This window comes from Vicugna pacos, chromosome 7 (genome assembly GCF_048564905.1).
Source record: "Vicugna pacos chromosome 7, VicPac4, whole genome shotgun sequence".
NCBI lineage: Eukaryota > Metazoa > Chordata > Mammalia > Artiodactyla > Camelidae > Vicugna > Vicugna pacos.
This window is the reverse complement of record NC_132993.1, coordinates 70,888,588-70,911,736: the sequence shown is the minus strand read 5'-3', so window position 1 is coordinate 70,911,736 and position 23,149 is coordinate 70,888,588. Positions and strand designations below refer to the sequence as shown.

General features: G+C 35.0%; 1 protein-coding gene across 1 annotated transcript in view; it reads right to left on the bottom strand.

Moving 5' to 3' along the window:
• Positions 1-23,149, bottom strand: part of HGF (hepatocyte growth factor) — a 65,695-nt gene that overhangs the window by 23,024 nt on the left and 19,522 nt on the right. Inside the window, exons 6-8 of the mRNA XM_072965435.1 lie at positions 18,463-18,583; positions 16,953-17,071; positions 3,055-3,229 (exon numbers count right to left, since the gene is read on the bottom strand). Of these exons, the coding sequence (XP_072821536.1) occupies positions 3,055-3,229; positions 16,953-17,071; positions 18,463-18,583 (415 nt within the window). The remainder of the gene's footprint in view (positions 1-3,054; positions 3,230-16,952; positions 17,072-18,462; positions 18,584-23,149) is intronic.

The following is a 23,149-nucleotide window of genomic DNA, read 5'->3' as shown; positions in this document are numbered from 1 at the left end:
CGTTCTATAAATAGAGCTCTACAATTTAGATTTAGGATAGTTATAACAATTTAGAACTCAGTATACACAACTGACACTGCCCACGTTACTGAAATAAATGCTGTCAGATGTCAGAATTCTTTTTCTTTCAAAGACCTGCAGTTTGACACAAACACTGCTGCTTCATGAAGGAGAGAAATAGTACCTCTTCATTCTTCTCACTCATTCTCAAGACTCTCAACTGTCACAGTTTTTAAAAACTGGCCTGTTACTCATTATGTTTTCATGGCCCATAATGTGGAAACAACATGTATCTCTTTTTGCAGAAGAAAGGCTATTATTAATAGTCTTTAACTACTCTTGTTTAAAACAGAAGTTCCACCTATTCAAACATTTGCCACAAAAAAACATGATAGATATTTTTTCCTTGAATTCTGTATTCCTTTGATTTATTCAATTTACTGCATAGATTTCTTCTAATTACAAAGTAGTTCTTTCCTGAGTTAAAGAAGTTACCTGAAATCTTTATCAACATTTCTGTAGAATTAAGGCCTAATTATAAATCTAAAAAACCTAACTATAGAAGAGATTGTCAGTGTAGTACATGTACATCCTTTATTTTTGTCAATGATATAATTAGACGTTTACAATTCTCAATAAGGAAAAAGCCTACTAACATCATCTGTATGTGAAAGACTTTCACATACAGATACAAGGTTCACATTAAATAAAATGGAATTTGTGATTTGCTCTCCTGATAATGCTTACAAGTTTGGAGAAAACATGCACTTTCTTTACATAGATCTCTAGCTAATGATTTACCAAAATTAATATTCAGTCTATTGGAAAATACACTATTTATTTCACTTAGGTCCAATTAAAAATACTACAATTTTATTAATATTCAAAATGACCATTAGAAACTGAGAATTTTTAAGAAGGAAGCTTAGGTTTGGTTATAAAACCAGCAAAATATTTGGCCAAAAGAGGTCTGACACAAACTGTGTTGACTTGAGGTTATGAGGACAGTGGACGCCAACAGATAAGGCCATTGTATAGCAGATGTTCATAGTGATAACCCATATTTAAACCTTTCGCCTTTTTATAAAATGACAAAATTATTAACTGGAAAGAAAAAGAAAATACTTTCTTTTAACCAATTTATACTTATGTTTTAAAAAATTGTCAGTACAAAATATGTGCATTGGATTTTACATACAGTTTACACAAATTTGCAATTTTAGGTGAATAATTGCTTAGTTAATTTATTTCGAGTTGTTAATTTAAGTCAAGATCATTAAGCAGAGATCTAAGGCTATCAAAAGTCTTAGTTTCAGCCCACTTTTATAATCTATATCTAGAAGCACCTCATTAATCTAGATTAAGCAAGAATGAGAGTCAGGGTTTTTCCAAGTATTTTTTTCTAAGTTCGTTTCCTTCACTTGAGGAAAGAATTGTTTATAATTACTGAAACAAATGAATGACTATATGATTCATGTGGATTCATCATGGGCAGTACATTTCAGTTACAGTGTTTTAAAGATTGTCATGTGTAAGGAATCTCAGTATTGGGGCAGTGGTCTTTAATACAACCAGAGACAGCTGACGCATACCCCAGTCTCTGCTAGACCCCAAGCAGTAAATGCACCAATACCCTGAACACAATGTTGGGTCAGATTGTGTCAGTTTTATAACACAGCTTACCTTTTGATTTTTGATATTTATATTTGGTTATCTTGACCAAATAAGCAAAGTAAGAAAGAATGGCTTAAATTCCAATAACATATAACAGCTAAACTTTTTATCATTTTTAATTGTGAAATGTGCGAATTCAATTTTTATAATTATTCTCTTTTTCTTACAGATGAGGTTCATTTGGGCATTTTCACATACACACTTACTTGAGTATTACCAGTCATTAGAAGTTAACAAGAAGTGTGAATGGCACTGAGACTGTCTCCTTTGTCTCTCTTTATTATTTTCTCATTTTCTTTGCTTTCTCTATTTTGATATGTATTTCTGAGGTTTGAAACACATGGGTCAAGAATACTGAATTGCTGTGAAGAAAATGAGGGAAATAAACCCAAAACAGCCAAATTTGTTAATATAAAATAATTTTTAAAATGTAACAGATGAATATTTACTATCTAAGCAAAGAAATTTGAATTAGCTAACCAATTTTTTAAATAAAATTTAAAAAACATAAAATTTCTTTTCTCCCCAGTGGATGGGCCAACTAATGCTCATAGTTCTCCATCTTGAAATGTTAAGCTCTCTTATTAAAAGCCAATTACATAAAGCCAATATATGTTATTTATAGGTGCTATTTCAGCAAAGCCACTGTGAATGACACGTGTGTTATAAATTTTAAAAGCAATCATTTTATGTTCCTCATAACAAGGTGGACAATTTAAAAACACATGGCATTGTGGCTGTCTGTCCAACAAAAGTCAAGAGGTGAAGAAAAGCAGCCATGGAGAAGCACACAACAACTATATAATTGATATTCAAGGGCAGTTTCTTTGGCTTGGTTCATCTAAATAAAAATTGTTTTATTTCCCCACCTTTTAAAGAAAATCTAGAAGCAATGAAAAACAGTTATTTAAAATTTTTTAAAAAAATCTTTTTTGCAAGGCGGAAAACTCATCAGTTTACAATATTGACTGAAATCAGGGTAGGCCTTGTAATCTCTAAAGTTAATACAAAAATTTAAGAAGGCACTAATTTGAAACTTACCTGGTTATCATTACTATTAATTGGTTTTTTAAATAGACCTTCAAGAAGAAAGCTGTGATCAGAAATCTAGGTATGTTTTTCCCAAAGCATGGATGATACATCAACTATCTGATTCAGAATCACTAAGAATGCTTGTTAAAAGGTATTATTTGAGATTCAAATTTCAGACCTGAGGAATAGAAATCTCTGAGTGGATGAATCTGCCTTTTAACTGATGATTTTCCCTAAGCACACTGAAGTTTAACGATCACTAGTACACTAATAAATTAGTTAAAAGCAACCACTTTGCCTCATTTCTTCTAAGGCATACTGAAATTTATATTTGCCTAATTTACTCACTTGCACTTGAAGTTTTCAGGAGTTATGTCATGCTGGTGAGGATACTGGGAATCCCAGCGCTGACATGGAATTCCATTCCAAATGGTATTGGTAGTGCCCCGGTAACCTTCTCCTTGACTTTGAATGCATTCAGTTGTTTCCATAGGGACATCCGTGTCATTCATAGTACTGTGGGCTATTGGTAAAAAGAAATATAAATTTAAATAAAATCTTTTAATCTGTTGTCTACCTCTTAGAGTTCATTTACATTTTATTACCAGGATTTTCTGTCACAAAAGTTTTTATAATAATTGAATGGGGTAAAAATTCAAGTTATAATTATTACTGTCTCACTCAACCTAAAGGAGGAGTTAACACAGTGGACTCAACTGTGGAATTTTTCTGCTTATGAAACAGAATATTCTAGATTGGCTTTATTTTGTCATGTTTGAAAAAGCATCATTTAATAATATTTAGATTTCCTGGATCTGTCTATTCATTTATTAACAACAGATATAAAATCTCTCTATTTATTAATGTTTAAGTACTCTATATTTTTAAAATCACTTTTCTTACTTTAGACACTGAAAAACATCTACAAGTAATATAGTGACCAAGTAGGGAAATTAAAAAGCACTGTGCTGTAAATTTGGCCATAGAAAAAAAAATTAATGTTGGTCTAGAGAGCAGAGTTATTTTTAAAAAAAATTAATTTATCACTATTACTGTCTCCATTCCAATTTTCTTGTTATTCAAACACTAAATTAGTTTATTCTTGAAAAATTCTTTAAAGGCATTTTACTTCCATGTGTCACTATGATTATACATGCTGAATACACAGAATTCATAAATGAGTATATATACAATTATTCCTAAAGTTAGTTTGCTTAAATACATACAAGATTGCCAGTGGTATTAATTATGGTTTTCCTCTAATATGATAAACATGTTCCAAGCTGATATGTTACATTTTTCTTCTTAATCAACTTGTTGGCATTTAAAAAACAAATCAGTTGTTTCTAGGCAGATTTATTTCTTGCTTTTTTCCAAGTCCAACTGCAATACTTACCAGACATTTATGAAGATCCTGAAAATCTCAGTAAGAAAATTAGAAAGTACAAAATTTAATTTTTACCACAACTTGAACTTTCTCTTGTGTCTTAAGGTTTACCCACTTGAGCAAACTATAACTCAAAACATTCTGGAACAACTAAAATTCACGTATCTTCTCAAAACATACATGAAAATGTTTATGGTTCCATGTAAATACCCCAGCTACCTTTATAATCTAAATGGTTTTTCAAGATGCCTCTGGATAAAACTCAAGTTGACACCCTTTAGGATAGTTTAAGAATTGAATAAATGTCTTTGATTCATCCATTCTGGAATTTGAAGTATCTTGTCTCCAAAGGAGAGATCAGAATTAGACAAGCCTTCAGAGGCTGGGGATGTCTATAAAAATGTTCCACATTTAATAGTGTAAATTCTTTTAACATGGCTCTTCAACTTCATTTTAAATTTATTTCTTTCTTACGAATAATTACTACCTCATGTGGCTGAATGCGTTATTTCACTGAATTCTTGCAAACTAAGCAGAGGCTAAGTTTGGGGTTATTCTATGAAGTTTTGTGGAAAAAGGAGGACTAATTAAAATGTATTTTTATTTCTTATCTGTCTACTTTAAAGAATAGAAATACAGCTCAGAAATACCCTAAATTAAAAGGACATTCAAAGAGACGTGAGAAAATGTCCAGAGATTGACCCATAAAATGGTCATTGAGAGTTAATATACTAAAAAATTGATAATATTGTTATTGGTAATATATATGTTGATTCAGGAAGAACAAAAATTTTGGCCTGAGAGAAATGACTTGTATAGAAAAAGTTGGTGCTTTTTCATTTCATTTCTAGTTCTTTATGATTTTAATGATGAAATAGAAAATAAGGTGGATTTCAGTTCCTGAGGGACTATATTTCATTAAAACAAATGCTACTAAGCTGCTTATTTCTCATGATTTGAGTCAACTGTTGAATGATTTGAGGTGGCTATGTGTGGGAAGTCTTTAAAGGGTGACAACTCTAAAACAGGTAAAAAGGTCAAGCTTGTACTGATATATAGCATATCTAGTTATAAAACTATGACATGAAAGAAGACAAAAACGAGTGTCCCCAGGAATCCATCAATTCCTTAGGTTAACATTTTAAAAAGAAAACTTTTGATTCCCCCAAATCTCAGGCACAAGCTCCTGGGCAGCAAACTTGTGACTTCAGTGAGGACACAGAATCCTGACAATAGGAGGAAGGTCAGAGGCAGGGCAGCCAGAGCAAAAACACTTCCAGTCAGTCTCTCAGACTTCAGTGCCTATCTTGGGTACTACAACCCTTTTACTTTCCTAGTTATTTGTGTGTGTTTTGTTTTGTGTATTACTGATCCATTCTTCACAGTATTGCTTTGGCACTGTGAACTGGTAACCAAAGAACACAGTCTTGATGAGTTCCAATGTCAATCAAGGCCACTTTTGGCTAAGAATGGACCCATAACATCTCCCTGAGTACCTAGTTCTAGGCTGAGCCCGTCAGAGATTAACATACTCTGATCCTTGGACTCTAGTGTTATTTTCCAGACACTAAACTAAACAATGAGAAAAAGGAATATGACATTCAGATATGATTAGGAATCTAGCCATTTTTTTTGGAATTTCTAAATGTGGGAGCAGTTTCAGAGGACAAGAGTGACTGGATTTTAAAAATAATTTTTCATAAATGCCTTTTTTTAAATGATACTCTTGTAGAAATGATTTATAACAGTTAAAATTTGAAACAATACAGAACCTTAAACTCAAAAACAAGTTTCATTATACTGCTTTTATAAAAGAGAAGATTAAAGTAAATTAATATTATCATAATTTATTATGAAATCAATACCTGGAAAAATCAGTCAGTAACTGTAACTAATGATCATCAGAAAATACTAAGAGGAATGATAAAATGTAAACCTGGAGATGGTCATACTAAGCAATCCAGAAAGAGAAAGAAAAATACCATATGATACCACTTATATGTGGAGTCTAGAAAAGAAAGGACACAAACTTATTTAGAAAACAAAAATAGACTCACAGACATACAAAATAAACTTACAGTTACTGGGGGAGGGGAGGAGGAGCAGGGAGAGAGAAATTGGAAGGTCTGGATTTGTGGATACTAACTACTATATATAAAATAGATAAACAATAAGCTCCTACTGTATAGCACAGGAAATTATACTCAATTCCTTGTAAGGGCCTATAATGAAAAAGAATGTGAAAAGGAATATATATATATATATATATATATATATATTCACACACATATATATGAATCACTATGCTGTACACGAGAAATTAATACAAAATCATAAATTGGCTGTATTTCAATTTTTTTAAAAAGCTAGTAGAAAATAAATATTTTTCTAATTGTAGGGTAAAGTTTTCAATTTTTAGGAGTCTCTGAAAAGAAATACATGTATTACAAAAAACCCTAAGTCAAAGAAAAGACAATCTGTGTAAGAATATTGAGGAAAAGATTTCACCACTGATTGATTCACTAAAATGTCATTGTCAAATTCAGAGACTTGAATTGTTGGTACTAACTTTGCACCTCAACTGCAGAGGTTCCCAGAAAGATTTAATTAAGGTATTTTTCACTTAAAAAGGAGCAATCATAAAATCCTCATTTGAACAATTATGTTGAACAGATTTTTCTTAAATTTTATTAGTACATTTTAAAACTTTTAACATAAACTTATCTTAAGGAGGCACTAAATACTCCTTAAAAGACAAAGGAAGCTAAATTGGTTAGATGAGAAATGAAATTTTGGATCTGAATTTAAATAATTTAGATTCTAATTTGGAGGTAGAAACCAAACCTTTTGAAATTACAAAAGTTACAGAATACAAAGAACTATTGCACATTAGTTTAAAAAAAAGAATATTTTAGAGAATAAATGAAAAAAATTTTAATTAGGTGTTTCTATAAACTGAATGTTTGTGTCCTCCTCAGATTCATATGTTGAAATCCTCATCTCCAATATGATGGTATTAGGAGGTGGAGCCTTTGATAAGTGATTAGGATGTAAGGACAGAGCCCTCATAAATGGGATTAGTGCTCTTATGACAGACCCTGCAGAGCTCTTGTGACACAGGGAGAAGACAGACATCTGTGAATTAGGAATCAGGCCCTCTCCAGGTACCAAGCCTGCTGGCACCTTGATCTCAGACTTCCCAGTCTCCAGATCTTTGAGGAATACATTTCTGTTGTTTAGAATATACCTCATCTGTGATATTCTGTTATAGCAGCCTAAACTAAGACAGGCCTCATCAAGATGTAAAGAATCTAAGTAATAATATTATTATTTTTTGTCTTTTCTTTTCTAAGCCCCTATAACTTTAAAATATATAACGTCAAACAACTTGAGAGTTTTAGTTATTCTTGTGTTTTAATTCAATGAAAACATTTCTTACCATTTTGACTACAAACTAGCAGTATTCACATATTATTTTTCTTTAATTAAGAAGTGTCTTATGAAGTTAGTGTATCTGTATTTATCCCATGTGACATTCAGCTGCTAGAAGTGACCCCATAAACAAAAACTACATAATTCTGGTGGCAGTGTATAGAATAAATAATATAGGCAAAAAAGATATACTAGTGCAAGGTAGCTACATAGTTTTCATCAATTAGTAAGAGTTATTGTGAGACTTCATGCAGCTGTTTAATAAATATTATCTGATGGGGACCATGATGAATGATGTGTTCGCAGAACATTTAACTGTGATGTAAATGTTTGATCTTTGCTGCCTACATGAATACTTACTATTCGAACAAAATGAATTATTCCTGAACTGCGATAAAATAGACTCCTTCAGCTGCCCTACCATATAAATACCAAAACCTGGTGCAAAAACAAAACAAACATTTCACGTAAGTTGATTTGGAAAGAGCTGTTAAATGTTGGGAAAGCTATTCCTTTGGACTTAAATATGAGACCTGAACAACGGTGGGTTTTGAAGAGCCTCCAGTGGCCCAGCAAAGTGTTAAAGAAGCACAGAAACATCCCCAAATATCAGCTGAAGCTGATCAATTTTAGCCAAAGCAACATGTTTTTAAAATCCTACATCCCCACATACACAAGTATTTTTTGCAAGTAGGTCTCCCAAGCCCACACTGAAAATACCAGGAACTCTTCTGAGAGTTCTTCACAAATGAAACATTTTGCCAGAGGTGTCAGTAGTGGTCACCCTTTGGAAGCAGATGCAAAGATATTTATATGATCCTCAGTGGCCTATGAGTGAAGGAATGATTTTCTTTGATGATTGACTCAAAGTTTTCTATTTGGAAATGCTTTAAGGAAAACAATATTTGCTATTGAAATTCTTCACTGTCCTGTTAGAATATGATCAAATACAATGGGTGCCTCTTGGAACATTTTCACTTTGCTGGTGTGGATATTCTGTGATCTGATTGTGAGAATATTTGATAGAGAACTTTAAGGTTTCAATCAGTTTTTTGAGACAATGAACATTAACTGTTACATAATTTTTGACAAAAAAAATTGTGCCCCCCAACAGAAAGAGACCAATAGAACAAGACAACTTATAATAAATCTGACCCATTTTCTCTTTGAAAGGCTAGCCAGATCCTTGCAGAGAGAATGCAAGGCCCTGACAGGAGTTCCTGAACAGCAACTGGAGAAAGTGAGTGGGCACGTGTATTGCAGAAGTCCACACCCAGGGCTCCGTAAGCTTTATGTGGACGATAAGTAAATCCTGATATCCTGGGTCACCTTAGCCCTCCAGAAAAATCTAGATTTCTTAGTGATGACACGCTATTACTGTTCTTTTGCCTATAGCTAAGAACAAGTTGCTTCCTGGGCCATTGGACAAATACCTGCTTATTCTTAGAGCAGTTCAACCCAACCCACTTCTTATTCCCAGGTACTGAAGAGCAATTGAAATGTAGGGTTTACTTTATGATGGTCTTTGGAGATTTAGAACAGTGTGTAAAGCTGCTCTCCTGTCAACAGACTTGTGTTCTTCGGGCCACAGAGGGCAGGACTGGGCTTAATGTAAACTTAAAGAGCTTCTTATTTTTAAATTGACCTGGGAAAATAGTACGAAGACCTCCAAAGTACAAACCTCGAATTGCTTGCATGTTTGCTTTCCATGTGGACCTGGGATTCCTATCTGAAACTTTTCCCTGGACTTTATCCAAACCTTTTCTGGTGTAAAATGTTCAAGAGACAAGACTTTCATGAAAAGTCTTCAATTCTATACTCTTAGTCCTTAGAAGATGACTTGGGAATGACTTCCAAATACAAGATGTGTCCCTTGAGAAAGGATATTGATAGCATTGTTTTTTCCTGACAGAATAAAATAAGATTTTATTTCTGTGAATCTCTGTTCTGGCTGGCTTAGATGAATTAATAAAATTTACAGAAATAATCAGCTTTACTTAAGAAAGAAAATAATTTGCTAAAATAATTTTCCCAACACACTGAATTTTAAAAGTTACATATTGTATTAAAATGGTGCCAATGTACATTAGTTACTAGGAGGAAACATTCTTTTTATGTATTACCAATGGCAACATACCTGTATTAGTCTGCTAGATCTGCAGTAACAAGAATCGGTGGCTTAAATAACAGTAATGCATTTTCTTACAATTTGGGCATTTGTAAACTCCAAGATCAAGGTGGCAACCAATTGCTCCTGGTGAGTTTTCTTCCTGGTTTATAGATATAAGTGTAGACATACTTTTTTGCTATGTTTTCATATGGTAGAGAGAGAGAGAGATTGCTCTCATTCTCTACTTATAAGAGCACAAATTCAACTGGATTAGGATCCCACCACTATATTTTATTTAATCTTAAGTATCTCCTGAAAGCCCTATCTCCAAAGTAAGCGTATGGGCTTCATATGAATGGGAATGGCGGAGGGGGACACAATTCAGTCCATAATGATACGTTTGACAGAAATCGTAGCTATCAAAGATCTTCCTAGGCCACATCTCTGAAATGGGGAGTTGTTCAAGAAGTATGCAGTTTCAGTTATGGAAGATAAGTAAGTTCTAGAGATATACTGTACAACATGGTACCTAGAGTTAACAATACAGTATTGTAGACTAAACAATTGTTAAGAGAGTACATCTCAAATTAAATGTTCTTACCACACACACACACACACACAAAGGCAAGGTGTGGGCAGGAGGAAACTTGAAGGTGATGAATATGGTTATTATTTTGAGTGTGGAGATGGTTTCATGGACATGGGCATATGCATATGTTCAAACCCATCAAATTGTGTACATTAGTATGTGATATTTTAAAAAAATATCAATTTTACCTCAATAAAGCTGTTAAAAATAAATAAAATGACTCTGGACATGTACATATCTAGAAGTTTAAAAAATAAGTAGGAAGAGGAAAATAAGGTAAAACATGAAAAATGTGTCTGTTTTGTTGAAGGGAAAGCCATCAAGACAACCAGCAATAAATAAACAAAACTAGCTCAGGGAAGCATGAAATCTGATAACAAGGTGAAGTGATGGAAAAGAAGGTCTGAAGCAAATCTTCCTGGCTGGCAACATCTGGGAAAAGCCAAGTTTTCATATGAAGATCAAGAAGCAGGGAAGAAATTCCAGAAGACACTGAAAGAAAATGAAGAACCACCACTTCATAGGAAGGGAACATTCATTCATTCAACAAAGATTTGTTGAACTCCTGTCATGTGCAGGCAATGTGGTAAGTCTACGGGATACAAAAAAGACATGGTTCTTCCTCTGTTGGAGCTTACAGATTTTGATAGAGCTATTAACCAAATAACTTCAAAAATAAATGTAAAAATCGAACTCTGAGAAGTACAAGGAAGGAGGGGTTTATGATACTATAAAAACACAATAAGGAATTTGACCCAGTCAGGGAAGTCAAATAAAGAAATGATAACTCACTTGAAATTTGAACAATGGGTATATAGCCAGTAAAAGTTATATAGCCAGAACTAGATGAAGAAGAAAGAGAAGAATTTTCAGGGTAGAGGAGATGGCAGAGGTGAAGGAACTATAATGAGAATATGGAAGATATGAGGTATGGGAAGAAAACTATTCTGGCTGGAATAGAGAGCACAGAGAGAAATGTATATGAGTTAGAGATACGGGTGGAGGAGTAAAAGTTAGTTTTACTTTGTGTTTGTCCTAAGATCAAAGAAAATCATTGAAAAGTTTTAAACTGGAATGTGTGTGTGTATGTGTGTGTGTGTGGTCTGCTAGGCATACACTCAGACCTTTAAAAATATCATTCTATTTGCAGTGTGGAGAAGGGATTGGAGAAGAAAACTAATGAATCTGGATCCAACTCCACTCAGAAGGCCATCCAAATATTCACAACGAAAAATACTGTTGTCTTGGATAAAGGAGACAGGGATAAAGTGAAATGGAAATTTGAGAGGTATGCACAAAATGGAATTGACAGTTCTTAATGATGGATCAAACATGAAAACTGAAGGAAAGGGCATGTTTGGGATTACCCTAGGCTTTTGGATTTTAAACTGTGTAAATGGTGGTACCAATCATGCAGATGAGAGCTTAAAAAGTAGATTAGACCATCCTATAGGTTAAATGAAGAAAATCAGAGAGAAAGATAATAAATGATAGATATCTCAAAACCTACTGATTTGTTGGTGGTGAAAGATAGAGAACCATTGGAACAGCCAACAGGTATATCCTAGTTACTGTACTTTAGTGGGACATCAGCCTTACATGTCTGACATGAAGCAAAAAAGTTGTTCTCAGAGGGATACCTGGGGTTCTGGTCCGGGACCTAGAAGATCAAAACTGTTTTCATAACAATAATCAGATGTTATTTGTTCTTTATACAGTGGAATTTCCAGATGCGTTTGATGTATGATATCCAAGATGGAATGCAGCAGCAAATATGACACACTCAGCCGTTGTCTTCTAATTAAGGTAATGTTAAAGAAATTTGCAAAAAAATCTTAACTTTACAGAAAGTCTAAAACAATGTCATTGTTCTCCCTATTTTTCTGAAAAGAAGAGTTATTTTTCTTTTAAAATGTATTTGTTAACATCCAATGAGCTGGTGTTCAGAATACAACGTTACTATTATAGGGAAAGAACATAAGAAAGTTAGCACTTCATTCAAGCACTGTATGGGACTTCCAATTTTGCTGTGTGCTTGCAGTGTCTTAAAATTCCATATACCTGGAAGTCTGTTAGAAGTTATATAGCCAGAACATGTGTGGGCTGCTGCCATTTGGGTAGCCATCACCCTCTGAGGAATGTGATGTGAAGGAGGACCGAGAAGGCCTGTCCTGGAACACCATGGTACACATTTGTCATCCTTCACTTTCAGTGATACACTGCTTGTAAGATTAGACGATTGGAAGCATGGTGACAAGTACAAATTTGTAGTATAGTCATCTTTTAAACAGATAAAAGGAACTGAGAACAATATTCAAAACCTTGGCTTTGAAAGGTGTGAACACCACAATGTCAGGGCAATGTCAGCTTTTACTTAGCTAGTTCATGCCAAAATTCTGCGATTTCAGTTTTATCATAGATCTTGGTCTGTTCTGTTCGCTTTTATATCCCCAGCATCTAGAAAGGCATTTGATGTGTAAGAGCTACTCCGTAAATGTTTATTGAATGAGCTTTATAGAAAAGGGGCAAACAGCCCTCTTTATGCTCTTTCTGTGCTCCCTGGCATTGCTGCTATGCCCAAGGCTTTTGCTGTTCCTATTTACTTAGACTTTACATGACCCTAGGAAGACTGAACTTAGGTGTGCTGAGTCTGTGAGTGCAGACATCAAGCACCTACATCTCAGTACAACCAAACTTGCTGTCTTTCTCTTCAAATTTATATTTCTCTTAAATACGTGTCATCTACCCAATAATTCAGGAAATGTTTCAGACTTCACTTTTTCCCTACCTTATTTCCCACTCTATCCAGTTTGTCATTGTATTTGGGAGCATTCTAACTCTTAATATTGTTCACTTTCTTCTTCACCTTGTTATTCCTGCTCTTACTGCTTTAGTTTGCATTCCCATTATTTCTTACTGGCCTTTTAAAATCAGTTATATAATCATATAAATGATAAACATTGTGAACATATAGTATTTTCAAAAGGCTCTTTGTTTAGAGTTCCTGAGATTTTTACACCCCATGAGAATGCATCACATTCATATTCAGGAAAGACTGGCAGTCTGCCTTTGTTCAATGAAATAGGAAAGGACAGTTGTCAATGGCAAGGTAAGATGTTGAACTTGACTGACTCCTTGGGAACATGCGCATCTCCAGAAGACTTTGGAAAAGAATTCATGTGAAAACAAGGAGCTGGAATTTGAGCCCTTTAACCTATCCCTGCTCATAGACTCCTAGGGTAGCATTTCGCTCCCCAGAGTTTCACAGACACCAATTTGGAAGCTATTGTTCTAGATTATAAATCAGATTAGAACTATTCTCCCTGCTTAATTTTTTAGTTTTTCTCAGGCATCTGGATGGGCTACTCTTGGATCCTACTTCAGCTGCCTCATATCAGTCTTATTTTTCTTATCTTCTTCCATGTCTCTGTTTTTAATCCCATCCCTACCCACGTCGAACTAATAGCCATGTCTTAAATAGTGCATTGCTGATCCACCCATCCATGTCTTTGCACATCTGTCTTCACTGGCCTACCTAATCACAGCCATTTTGTAGAATTGAAATAAGAATTATTGATAGTAGAGGAAAAGCACCTTTCTGTAGATGTTAAATAAATGTCAGAAATTATGAGTTTGTAATACAGTTATTATATAAGGAAATAAGAATTTTAGTCTCAAGGATGTTTTGTACAACATAGGAATATATCCAATATTTTGTAATAATTGTTACAAAACTGTTAATATCTTGTTACAACCATTGCATGTAAACATGTGTGTGGTAAACAGAATTCTAATATGGCCCCCATATTCCCACCCACTGGTATACACTCTGTATAATACCCTACCCTTGAGTGTGGGTAGAAATTGTGAATATGACATGAGAGCCACTCCTGTAATTAGCTGACGTTGTACAACAAAAGTGAAGAGAGTTTGCAGGTATATCAGTTAACAGTAAGTTAATGAAAGGGAGAGTTCCCCAGGTGGGACCGACCTAATCAGGAGAGCTCTCTAAAAGAGGGTACAGCTGTCAGAGGTTCAAAGTAGCAGAAAGCTAACCTGTCGACCTTGTAGAAGTAAATTGCATTATTGTGGAGAAAGTCATTTGGTAGGAAACATCAGGCAGACTCTAGGAGCTGAGGACCTCAGCACCACCACCACAAGAAACTGATTCTGCCAACAATTTGTGAACTTGGAATGGGACCCTAAGTCTTTGATGAGATAATAGGTCTGGCGGACATCAGGACTGTGGCTGAGTGAGTTCCTAAGCAGGGAACCCACCTGACTCATGTGTGGACTCCTGACCCACAGAGACCATGAGATAACAAATGTGTGTTATTTTTAAGCCACTTTTTGATAATTTATTACACAGCAATAGAAAACTAATATATAATTGAAACCATCACCAAGTTTCTTGGTTTTGCAGTATGTGCTTTACATATGTGTAAGCCAAAATATTTGGAAGACATTCTCTCCTATGCTTCGCAGAATTCCTCAAGGTCAACTTTATTTAATTAATTTTAACAAATGTATAATCTCTATTTATAAGTTTACAAACTAAAACCTGTTTTGTAATGAAATATTTTAAGAATATTCCCGAAGCTCAAAATATTTTTACCTTAACTACAGTTGACCCTTGACCAACACGAGTTTGAACTGCATGGGTCCGCTTACACACTGTTTGTTGGTTTTTCCCATAGTAAATGCTATAGTACTGCATAAAATATGCAGTATTCACGGTTGGCTGAATTTGCAGATACAGAGTAACTTGGGAGGGTTGGTGTCACCTCTTATCACCATGTCGTTCAAGGGTCAACTGTATCAAAGGTTTGGCTCTCAAATTCTACCACCATTTTCTTAGAATTAACATTCTATAAATACTACCATCTGTTTAACAAAGCCATCAGAATTGCATGTTAGTCGCTAATTAGCCAACTTTGCACAGAGGAGGAAAAAAATCTAGCAGTTAGAAGTTTCATATTCATTCTATTTCTTTTGTCTCCCAATGTCTTTTTTCTTTTTTTTTGAGTAAAGATAAATTTATTTAGATGCATACAACATAGAGTGTAGGCTTTTTCAGAAGGCGAGAGAAGAGCCACGAAGTGTGGGGTTTGGGTGCTCAGGTTAAAGTAAAAGCAGATACACACTCCACAGACAGAGTTCAGGCTGTCTCCGAAAACAAGGGAGTGAGAGCAGCCCCTATGTCTTTTTAAAATCACCAACTTTGTGTGTGCCAGTTGAAGGGTGAATATGCATGTGAGTATGCATGTGAGTGTTTGTGTGTCTGTGTTTATACTGGTCTCATTCCAGAAACGATTTATAAGAGTGTTTAAAACACAAAAAATGAAAGGGAGACAGTTGGTTCATTGTAACTAACTGGTTTAGAATGATGGACAGATTAACAAGATTTAAAAAGTCAGTGAGTGGAACTAACCCAATCTATATAGGAAAACACTGTCACAGGAGTCATCTTTTATTTTAAAGGACCAAACAGATGGTTCAGTTTCCTTGGAACATTGTGTTCATGTTGAGAGCCTTCCAGATTCTGCAGTTATTTCACATATGCCAGACACATCCCCTTTTATTTTATTTGAGTTATCCAAAACATTCCCTTTTATTAGCAGGTCTAAGTGGATAGAGATTTACCTAGGCAGTATCCTAGTGTAGACAATGCTGAATAGGTTCGTTTGGGTTGTTCAAAGGAATAGTCTCATCTTGCCAATCTAGAGAAATATGCAAATCCCTATCCATAGCCTCCTAATTGTATGTCCAGCATTCCAAGTGCTGGCACCTGATCTTATGTAGATTATCTGTCTTTACATTTCTCTCTCTATTTATATACACATATCTTTATACTAGCAAGCCAATTTATGACATGATTATACTGTACAGATTATGCAGTTCTACTGATCTGAAAGGATTTTAGGATCCAGCTGAAAAAAATAAGACCTGTATACATAGAAAGAAAAGCATGTCCACATCTAATTGTTATCAAGGATTATTTTAGAGAAGAGTAAAAATGTGTGAGTTAACCATGGAGGAGAGGACCAAGGGTACAGATGTAAAGGGATATCACAAGGCAAGTGAGAAAAGAAGCTTTTATCATAAATTCTGAAGAGGTGGGTAAAGGCCAGTGTATAGAAGGATTGTAGGACTGCAAAAGACAGGTTGAAACAGAATGCTGGCTATGTACAAGGACAGCTAGAGAGATTAGGATCAGCTACAAGAGATTAAAGATGTCTGTGAGAATCTTCTGCTAGACTTAGTTTTCTTCATTGCAGCCCCTACGAGTCACCAAAAAAGGTTTACAGTCAGTTTATGGCTCATGGTATATCTGGGAGGATCAGTAGAGAAAGTGTACAGGATTGGAAGGTGAGAATCTAAGGTCCTAGCTCTTATGGCCCTAATGACACCATGAGAGTGCACATAATCCCTGATCTTTTTCTTTCTCTGTGGACTTATTTTTCTTTTTCTTGATAACATGAGAATGTTTAGGCCTTTACCATAAGTGTAAATGTTTTGTATGTATGCACCTGTGTACATAGCTCTTTCCAAATAATTTCTCTCTGAAAATGCAAAAGATTGGGTAGGATTATGTAACACATTCTTAACTAAAACCTATACACGTTAAAGCATCAAGTAGAATAGTTGTTAAGCTGTCCCACTAATAATCGCCTCTTAGATCCAGTCTGTGAGAGGAAAAGGAAGCAATAAATTTGACCCCAACTTACCGCACATTTTAATTGCACAGTACTCCCAGGGGGTGTCAGGGTCAAGAGTATAGCACCATGGCCTCGGCTTGCCATCAGGATTGCGGCAATAATTATCATCAAAGCCCTTGTCGGGATATCTGCAAACCACACCAAGAAAACTGTCACGTAAATCTGCCTGGAAACACCACCCAGCCCTCTGCTCAGAAAATAACTTTCGACTTAGCTTGGATACTACTAGCTGAGGAAACAAGAGGGTTTTTAGGTTTTGCCACAGGGGCTGCTGATCACTGACTGCTGAATCTATTAATGTTACTAACACTGTTAACGTCTACGCTACTAAGGATAGGGTACCATCCCCTTTGCTAGTAAGTTAGGTCCTTTTGGTGCCGGTCCACCAGCTGAGGTCCCAAACTGAATCCTCTTGTCACAAAGCCCACTAAGGACAGATTACATAAACATGATGCTATGTAGAATGCTCATTAAGAAAACAAGTCCTCTTCTCAGATAGGCTGAAAGTTCAAACTGAAAGTTAGGTTTCAATAGCTCTGTTGCTAATGATAGCTCAGTTTCGGAACTAGAGCCTTTCTCTAGGTCATGCCCTCTCCTCCACCAGAGCAAGAGACAAACTCCATCACACCACTTTCTCTATCCCCGCCTCCCTCTAAATTAACAGGGTCCTGAATCGGTGACTTGATTTTAATTACTACCATATCTCTTTTGCCCTCACTTGAAAAGACAAGAGATGTACTTAAAAATTAAGCAGTTTTAGTTTCTTCTAGAAAAGCAACAAACAAAAGGAGAAAGAAGAAAGAAAAAAGACCTTGCGGCAATTGCCAAAGAAAGTTGGGGATAAACCTTCCTCTGTAATTATTTGTAGTTTTATTTTTTATAATAAAAATAAAGAAATTTATTTTTCGCAACTAAAATACTTCCTGGGAAATGAATGGGCCAAAGTAGACATAATTTTTAAACCATTTAAATTCAAAACCTACTCCTAAGGAGAAAAGTAGACTTGGTTGCCTGACTTGTTGAGATTGGCAATTTCAAAATACACCACAGCTAAGCAGCCAAAGAATTCTTTGCTCCACCTTTCATTCTCTTTCCAGGGGCATGACCTGTGTGAGGGTGTCACACGTTGACCCCACTTTACCTAAGTTACTGAAGATGTGGTACTAGAAAGAGATTGGCTTTTATTTAATAACAATGTCTCCATCCCCTGTTTGAGCTTGTCAAAATGGTCATTGTTAAATAAGCTTTTGTCTTTTTCCTGCTATGGAAGAGAAAGAAAAAGCTTCTACTATTGCTTCCCTTTTGCACCCACTGATAATCCTGTGTTCAGGACCATCCTGAACCTTGTCAGTCAAGACAAGTTGAAGGTGTAGCCAGCATTCTCATATACCTCATCATAAATCCCTTTGCCCCAAGACTATCAGGAAAACATAGAAAAGAATTTTCATGGCAGTTTGTCATGGAGCAAATAACAGTTTGTAGAAAGAATCATTGGAAGTGTGATTTGGAGGTATTTTACCTTTCTGGCAAGAATTTGTGCCGGTGTGGTGTCTGATGATCCCAGCGCTGACAAATCTTGCCTGATTCAGTATGATCCATGGGACCTCGATAACTTTCCCCATTGCAGGTCATGCATTCAACTAATAAAATTAAAGCATGGCATGTTAATTGCTTCTGACAGCAAAATCAAGAGCACCACTGTTCCACTTAAAGAACAGTAAATCACCTGTTTAGCAAAGAGATTTTTAGAAAAACATACATAGCATTTTATCTCTAACTTAGGGCTTAAAGTCCATTACAGTGGCATAAAATCCTCCCTATAGCACTCTTCATACAGGTTCAGTGGGGTTTTTGTAGTTAGTGTCATACACATTCACCAGAGAGCTGACATGCTGCCTTTCTAATTTTGTAATAACTGTCTAAAAGGTTACTGAAACTGAAAATACGAATTACACCCTTGAGGATTTTCCCTTTGTGGGTCTAAAATCAGTATCTATTGTGTCAGCACCGCAGTGTGCCTCTCTCAACTTACCCTCCAACACATACAAAGAAAATACATGATTTAAAATGAATATACATCATACTCCTACATTTAATGCCAAGATCAGGACCAGATAGATTTGAGAGACCAGCTTCGAATAGAAATCTGGTACTATTCAAAGAATACAGTTATTTTAAGATGAAATCACGGTTCCTTTCCGTTAGTGAACATCCATCTTGAACAACCGGGCAGACTTACATTCTTATCTGCTTAGGATGGAAACGTGACCTATTATTGAACTTCTTGTACTCACTGTTTTTAAAATATATAAGCTCCTCTAATTATGCAGGATCTTACTGATGATTCTGTGAGTTTAATTAATAGTTCTTTCCTGGCTGCCCTCTCATGTCATGTGGAAAACTCTGAATCACATCAGCTAGCTGAAAATGAGACTTCTCAAATGGACAGGTTGATTTGTAGCACAGCAGGCATCCTGTGGAATAAATCATTGCTTGACTTTCCTATGAATCCGGCAAACTTCCCCAAACACATCATTTGTAACTTGTGATTACTGATCATCTAACACTAGCTGAAGTGGGAAAAGATCAGTGTTTAGTTTTATCCACCGGGATCTCGCCTAATGAGTATTTGTAGTAATTTAGGATATATCATTAGAATCATCACTTTTGAGCCTTTGATTTTTATAATCTAAAAGGACATTAACTATTAACTCCCTGAAACAAGAAACCATTTGGCTTGATCCATCTGCTTCCTTTTGTGTAGGTTAATCTGTGAACTAAGACAAGGAACCAGTTCCCCTTCCTCTCTCTTGATACTGAGGTTCCCCCAGACAACAGTCAGTAAGCACCTGAACTGTAAATGAGAGGGGTCCAAGAGCATATTGATAAAAGTGCTCTGGTTAGCCACGGTCAGTTCCACATAGGGTATGCATTGTCACATTTCAGCTTTCCATCTGAATGGGGATACAGACTAACTTATTTCCTATTTTAAAAAGAATGCAAGGTTTGATATCTTTACAGAAAATGATGCAACATTTATCGTTGTCATTTGCTCCTTTGTGTTGAGCAAAAAAGTAGAATACTTTGATCGCTCATATCCACATGTACAATTTCTAACCTTGAATAGTGCTTAGGAATCAGAATATACCTATTTTGTCTCTGTCAGCTAATGCAGTTTATAAGGGTATATATTTCTAATTAGAGTGAATCAAGTTATTTCCTGGGAAGCTGTGTTAGGGGCATCATTACAAAATATTTGTCCAGAAACTGTAGAATTTTTAATTTTCTTGCAGGAAAAAAGCTACACAAATCAAACAGGTGATTCTATAAGATGATTATTTTTCCAGCATGAGTGATCAATTGATGCTTCTCCAAACTTTAATGTACATAAAAGTTACTTTGAGATCTTGTTAAGGGGCAGGTTCTGATTCAGTGAATCGAGACTGGGGCATCAATAACAAGCTCCCAGGGGATGCTGTTGCTGTTGGTCCTTGGATCTCACATTGAATAGCAAATTCGTAGCAACTTATTCAGTTCTGAAACTTCTTAGCATTTGGCAGTAATGGCTTTTAGGAGAGACTAGATTTTACTTGGAACTGAAGGGTGGATGAGATGTGGGTAAATTTTAAAGGGTCAAATAACATAAAATGGTACAGAAACATGAAATAATGTGCTGTGTTTATAATAAAGTGAAGTAACAGTTACAAATGCGGGTACAGACCTAATGAGATTGAAAAATAATAAAAGTTAACAAGAATAACGTTAGATTTTAGAAGGCAATGGAAGTTATTGTTGGGGTGGGAATTAAATGTATCCTGCAATAGGCCTTAGATACTAAATAGATTATGGTTATATATTCTTTGATTATTCAGTATTTTTAACATGTAAGAAATCATTTGATCCTTATAGTGAGGAAAACAGGCTCACAGAAGTTTTAAGGGACTTACCTAAAACAGAAAATGTCAAATCTGTGCCAGGAACATAGGTCCTCTGATGCACAATCCAGTGTTCTTATCATTCTCCTTAATTGCCCTTTTGTCCTATATATTTTAATTTGTTTCCTACATATTCTAATTGGTCATACTGTAAGATAGCCTAATATCAAAACTTTTAAAAAGTCAATCTCCCTGCCTTTTTCAATATCATCCTCACTACCTCTGCCCTCTTGTTTCCAATAGTAGGTTGCCCTCCTGTTGGATTCTCACCCATTAGAGGCTGGAGGAAAGGAAGCCGTGGGAAAGCAATGAGCTTGGCCATCTTATCCAAGGATGAAACGTTTGTGCATCAGACCATCAGGTTAGTCATAAAAATTACTTCCAGAAAGGTAAATTTTGAACTCATATTTACTTTTCACACTTTAAGAATTCCACAAATCTTCTAAGTTTTCCAAACTGAAATCAGGCAGTACAGGTGGAAAGCAAGTTCACCTACTGAAGGAATCAGGTGGAAGCATGATCTATGTAACAATGCAAGAGGGTGAGGATTGTACTTCCTGCTCTATTTCCTTCTGACCTTATTGCTGCCAGGGTATTATCTAACCATTCCAGCAAGTTCTTCCCTTTAAAAAACAAACAATCCCAGATCACATAAACTGAAACTAAATAAATGTTTCTATTCATAAGTAGAATATTTTCATCTAATTATAGTTTTGGCTTAAATCACAGTAGAAAACTATAAAAACTACACATGAATTGTAATAGAAGTAGGGTTAATTTAACATCTTTCTCATCATACAAACCAATTAAACTAACAAAGTATTGTGTTCCATTTTTCTCAGCCATAAAACCACAAGTGATCTGAGTTTACAAACTAAAACAACCATTTTGAAAATATCTCTCAGACGAATCCCTGCTGGTGATTTCTTCACAAAAACTGCATGTTTAAAAGTTGAATGGTCTACCAAATTTATAGTTTTATTTAAGTCTTTGGTTGTAAAAGTCTTTTACCACACAGAGTATGGAATTACACACATAGAGTTATAGCAGTATTATTTGGAATTTTAAGTGTAAGGTATTTGAAAAATAATGATTATGGCTTAATAAAGTGTATTTACTTGAATATTTGACAATCAGTTAAAAAAAATCTGTTGCAGTGACTAGTAACTGTTATATTTTAAATCCCAAGCAAATGTTAAAGTAAGAAATCGAATTTTATATACTTGAGTTTTCCATAATCTTTGAATTAAACATTAATGGTAATAATTTCTTTACATAACTATGTAAGGCTCTGGATGTGGTAAGTGAATATTAATTTTCTTTTGGAATGCAAATATATTTTAAAGGTTTAAATTATAAGAAAATAACTTTAACCTTTGGGTATCAGATATATTTTTTAATGAACCAACATTGTGGACGAATTTCAGATGATTATTTAGCAAAGACTTTAATGTAGTTAGAAAAATTTTAAAAAATATGTACTGCTCTACATGTTTTTTCCAAAAGAAGTCCAAAGTTTGACCAAAGGTATTTATCTTATTTAATTTTAAAATATACAAAATGATTTGATCATTGCTTGTTCATCCATAATAACGTAACCTTTGGAACTCGGTATTTAATAAAATAATACCCATAGATAAAAGTGTTTCACCTATCATACTATTGAATATTGTGGATTTTGAGGGTTTTTTCCCTTATATTTGTATTTTAATAGGAACATATCATTTCTACATTATTTTGCATATTTGGTAGTATCCATTTTATAAGTAGCTCTGTTTTTCTCTATGAATGTATTGAGAATGCTTCTTATTTTAGGTCCTCTTCATTAAAAGTCTGTTAAAACCTTATTCATTTTAGAACAAATGTAAATATCACAGCTCAATTCACAGTCCCTGAAATACATTGAGCCTACAGGCAGGTGTTGGTTACTTTTCTCACAGGAGCGTTCTTCTACCCATGTCAGACTTCTGCCTGTTTCCAAAAGAAGGATATCTGCAACCTTTAGTGCCAAGGTGACTGTTAGCAGCATGTGCCATTGATATCAATGAGCTATGTCCTTTTCTAAGGGAGCTCAGAGACCAGAAAGTATTAAAAAATATTAGAGAGATATATTTTGATGACATAAGGATTACCAGAAATTTTTCCAATCACTTCTTTTCTACCACATTTATTCTATGTTGCCTATTAGTTCAATCTATGCCAATGTATTTTGACAAAGGTTCTTATCAACCTTCACCACCAGAGGTTGAAAAATCACATTCCCACGTGCTA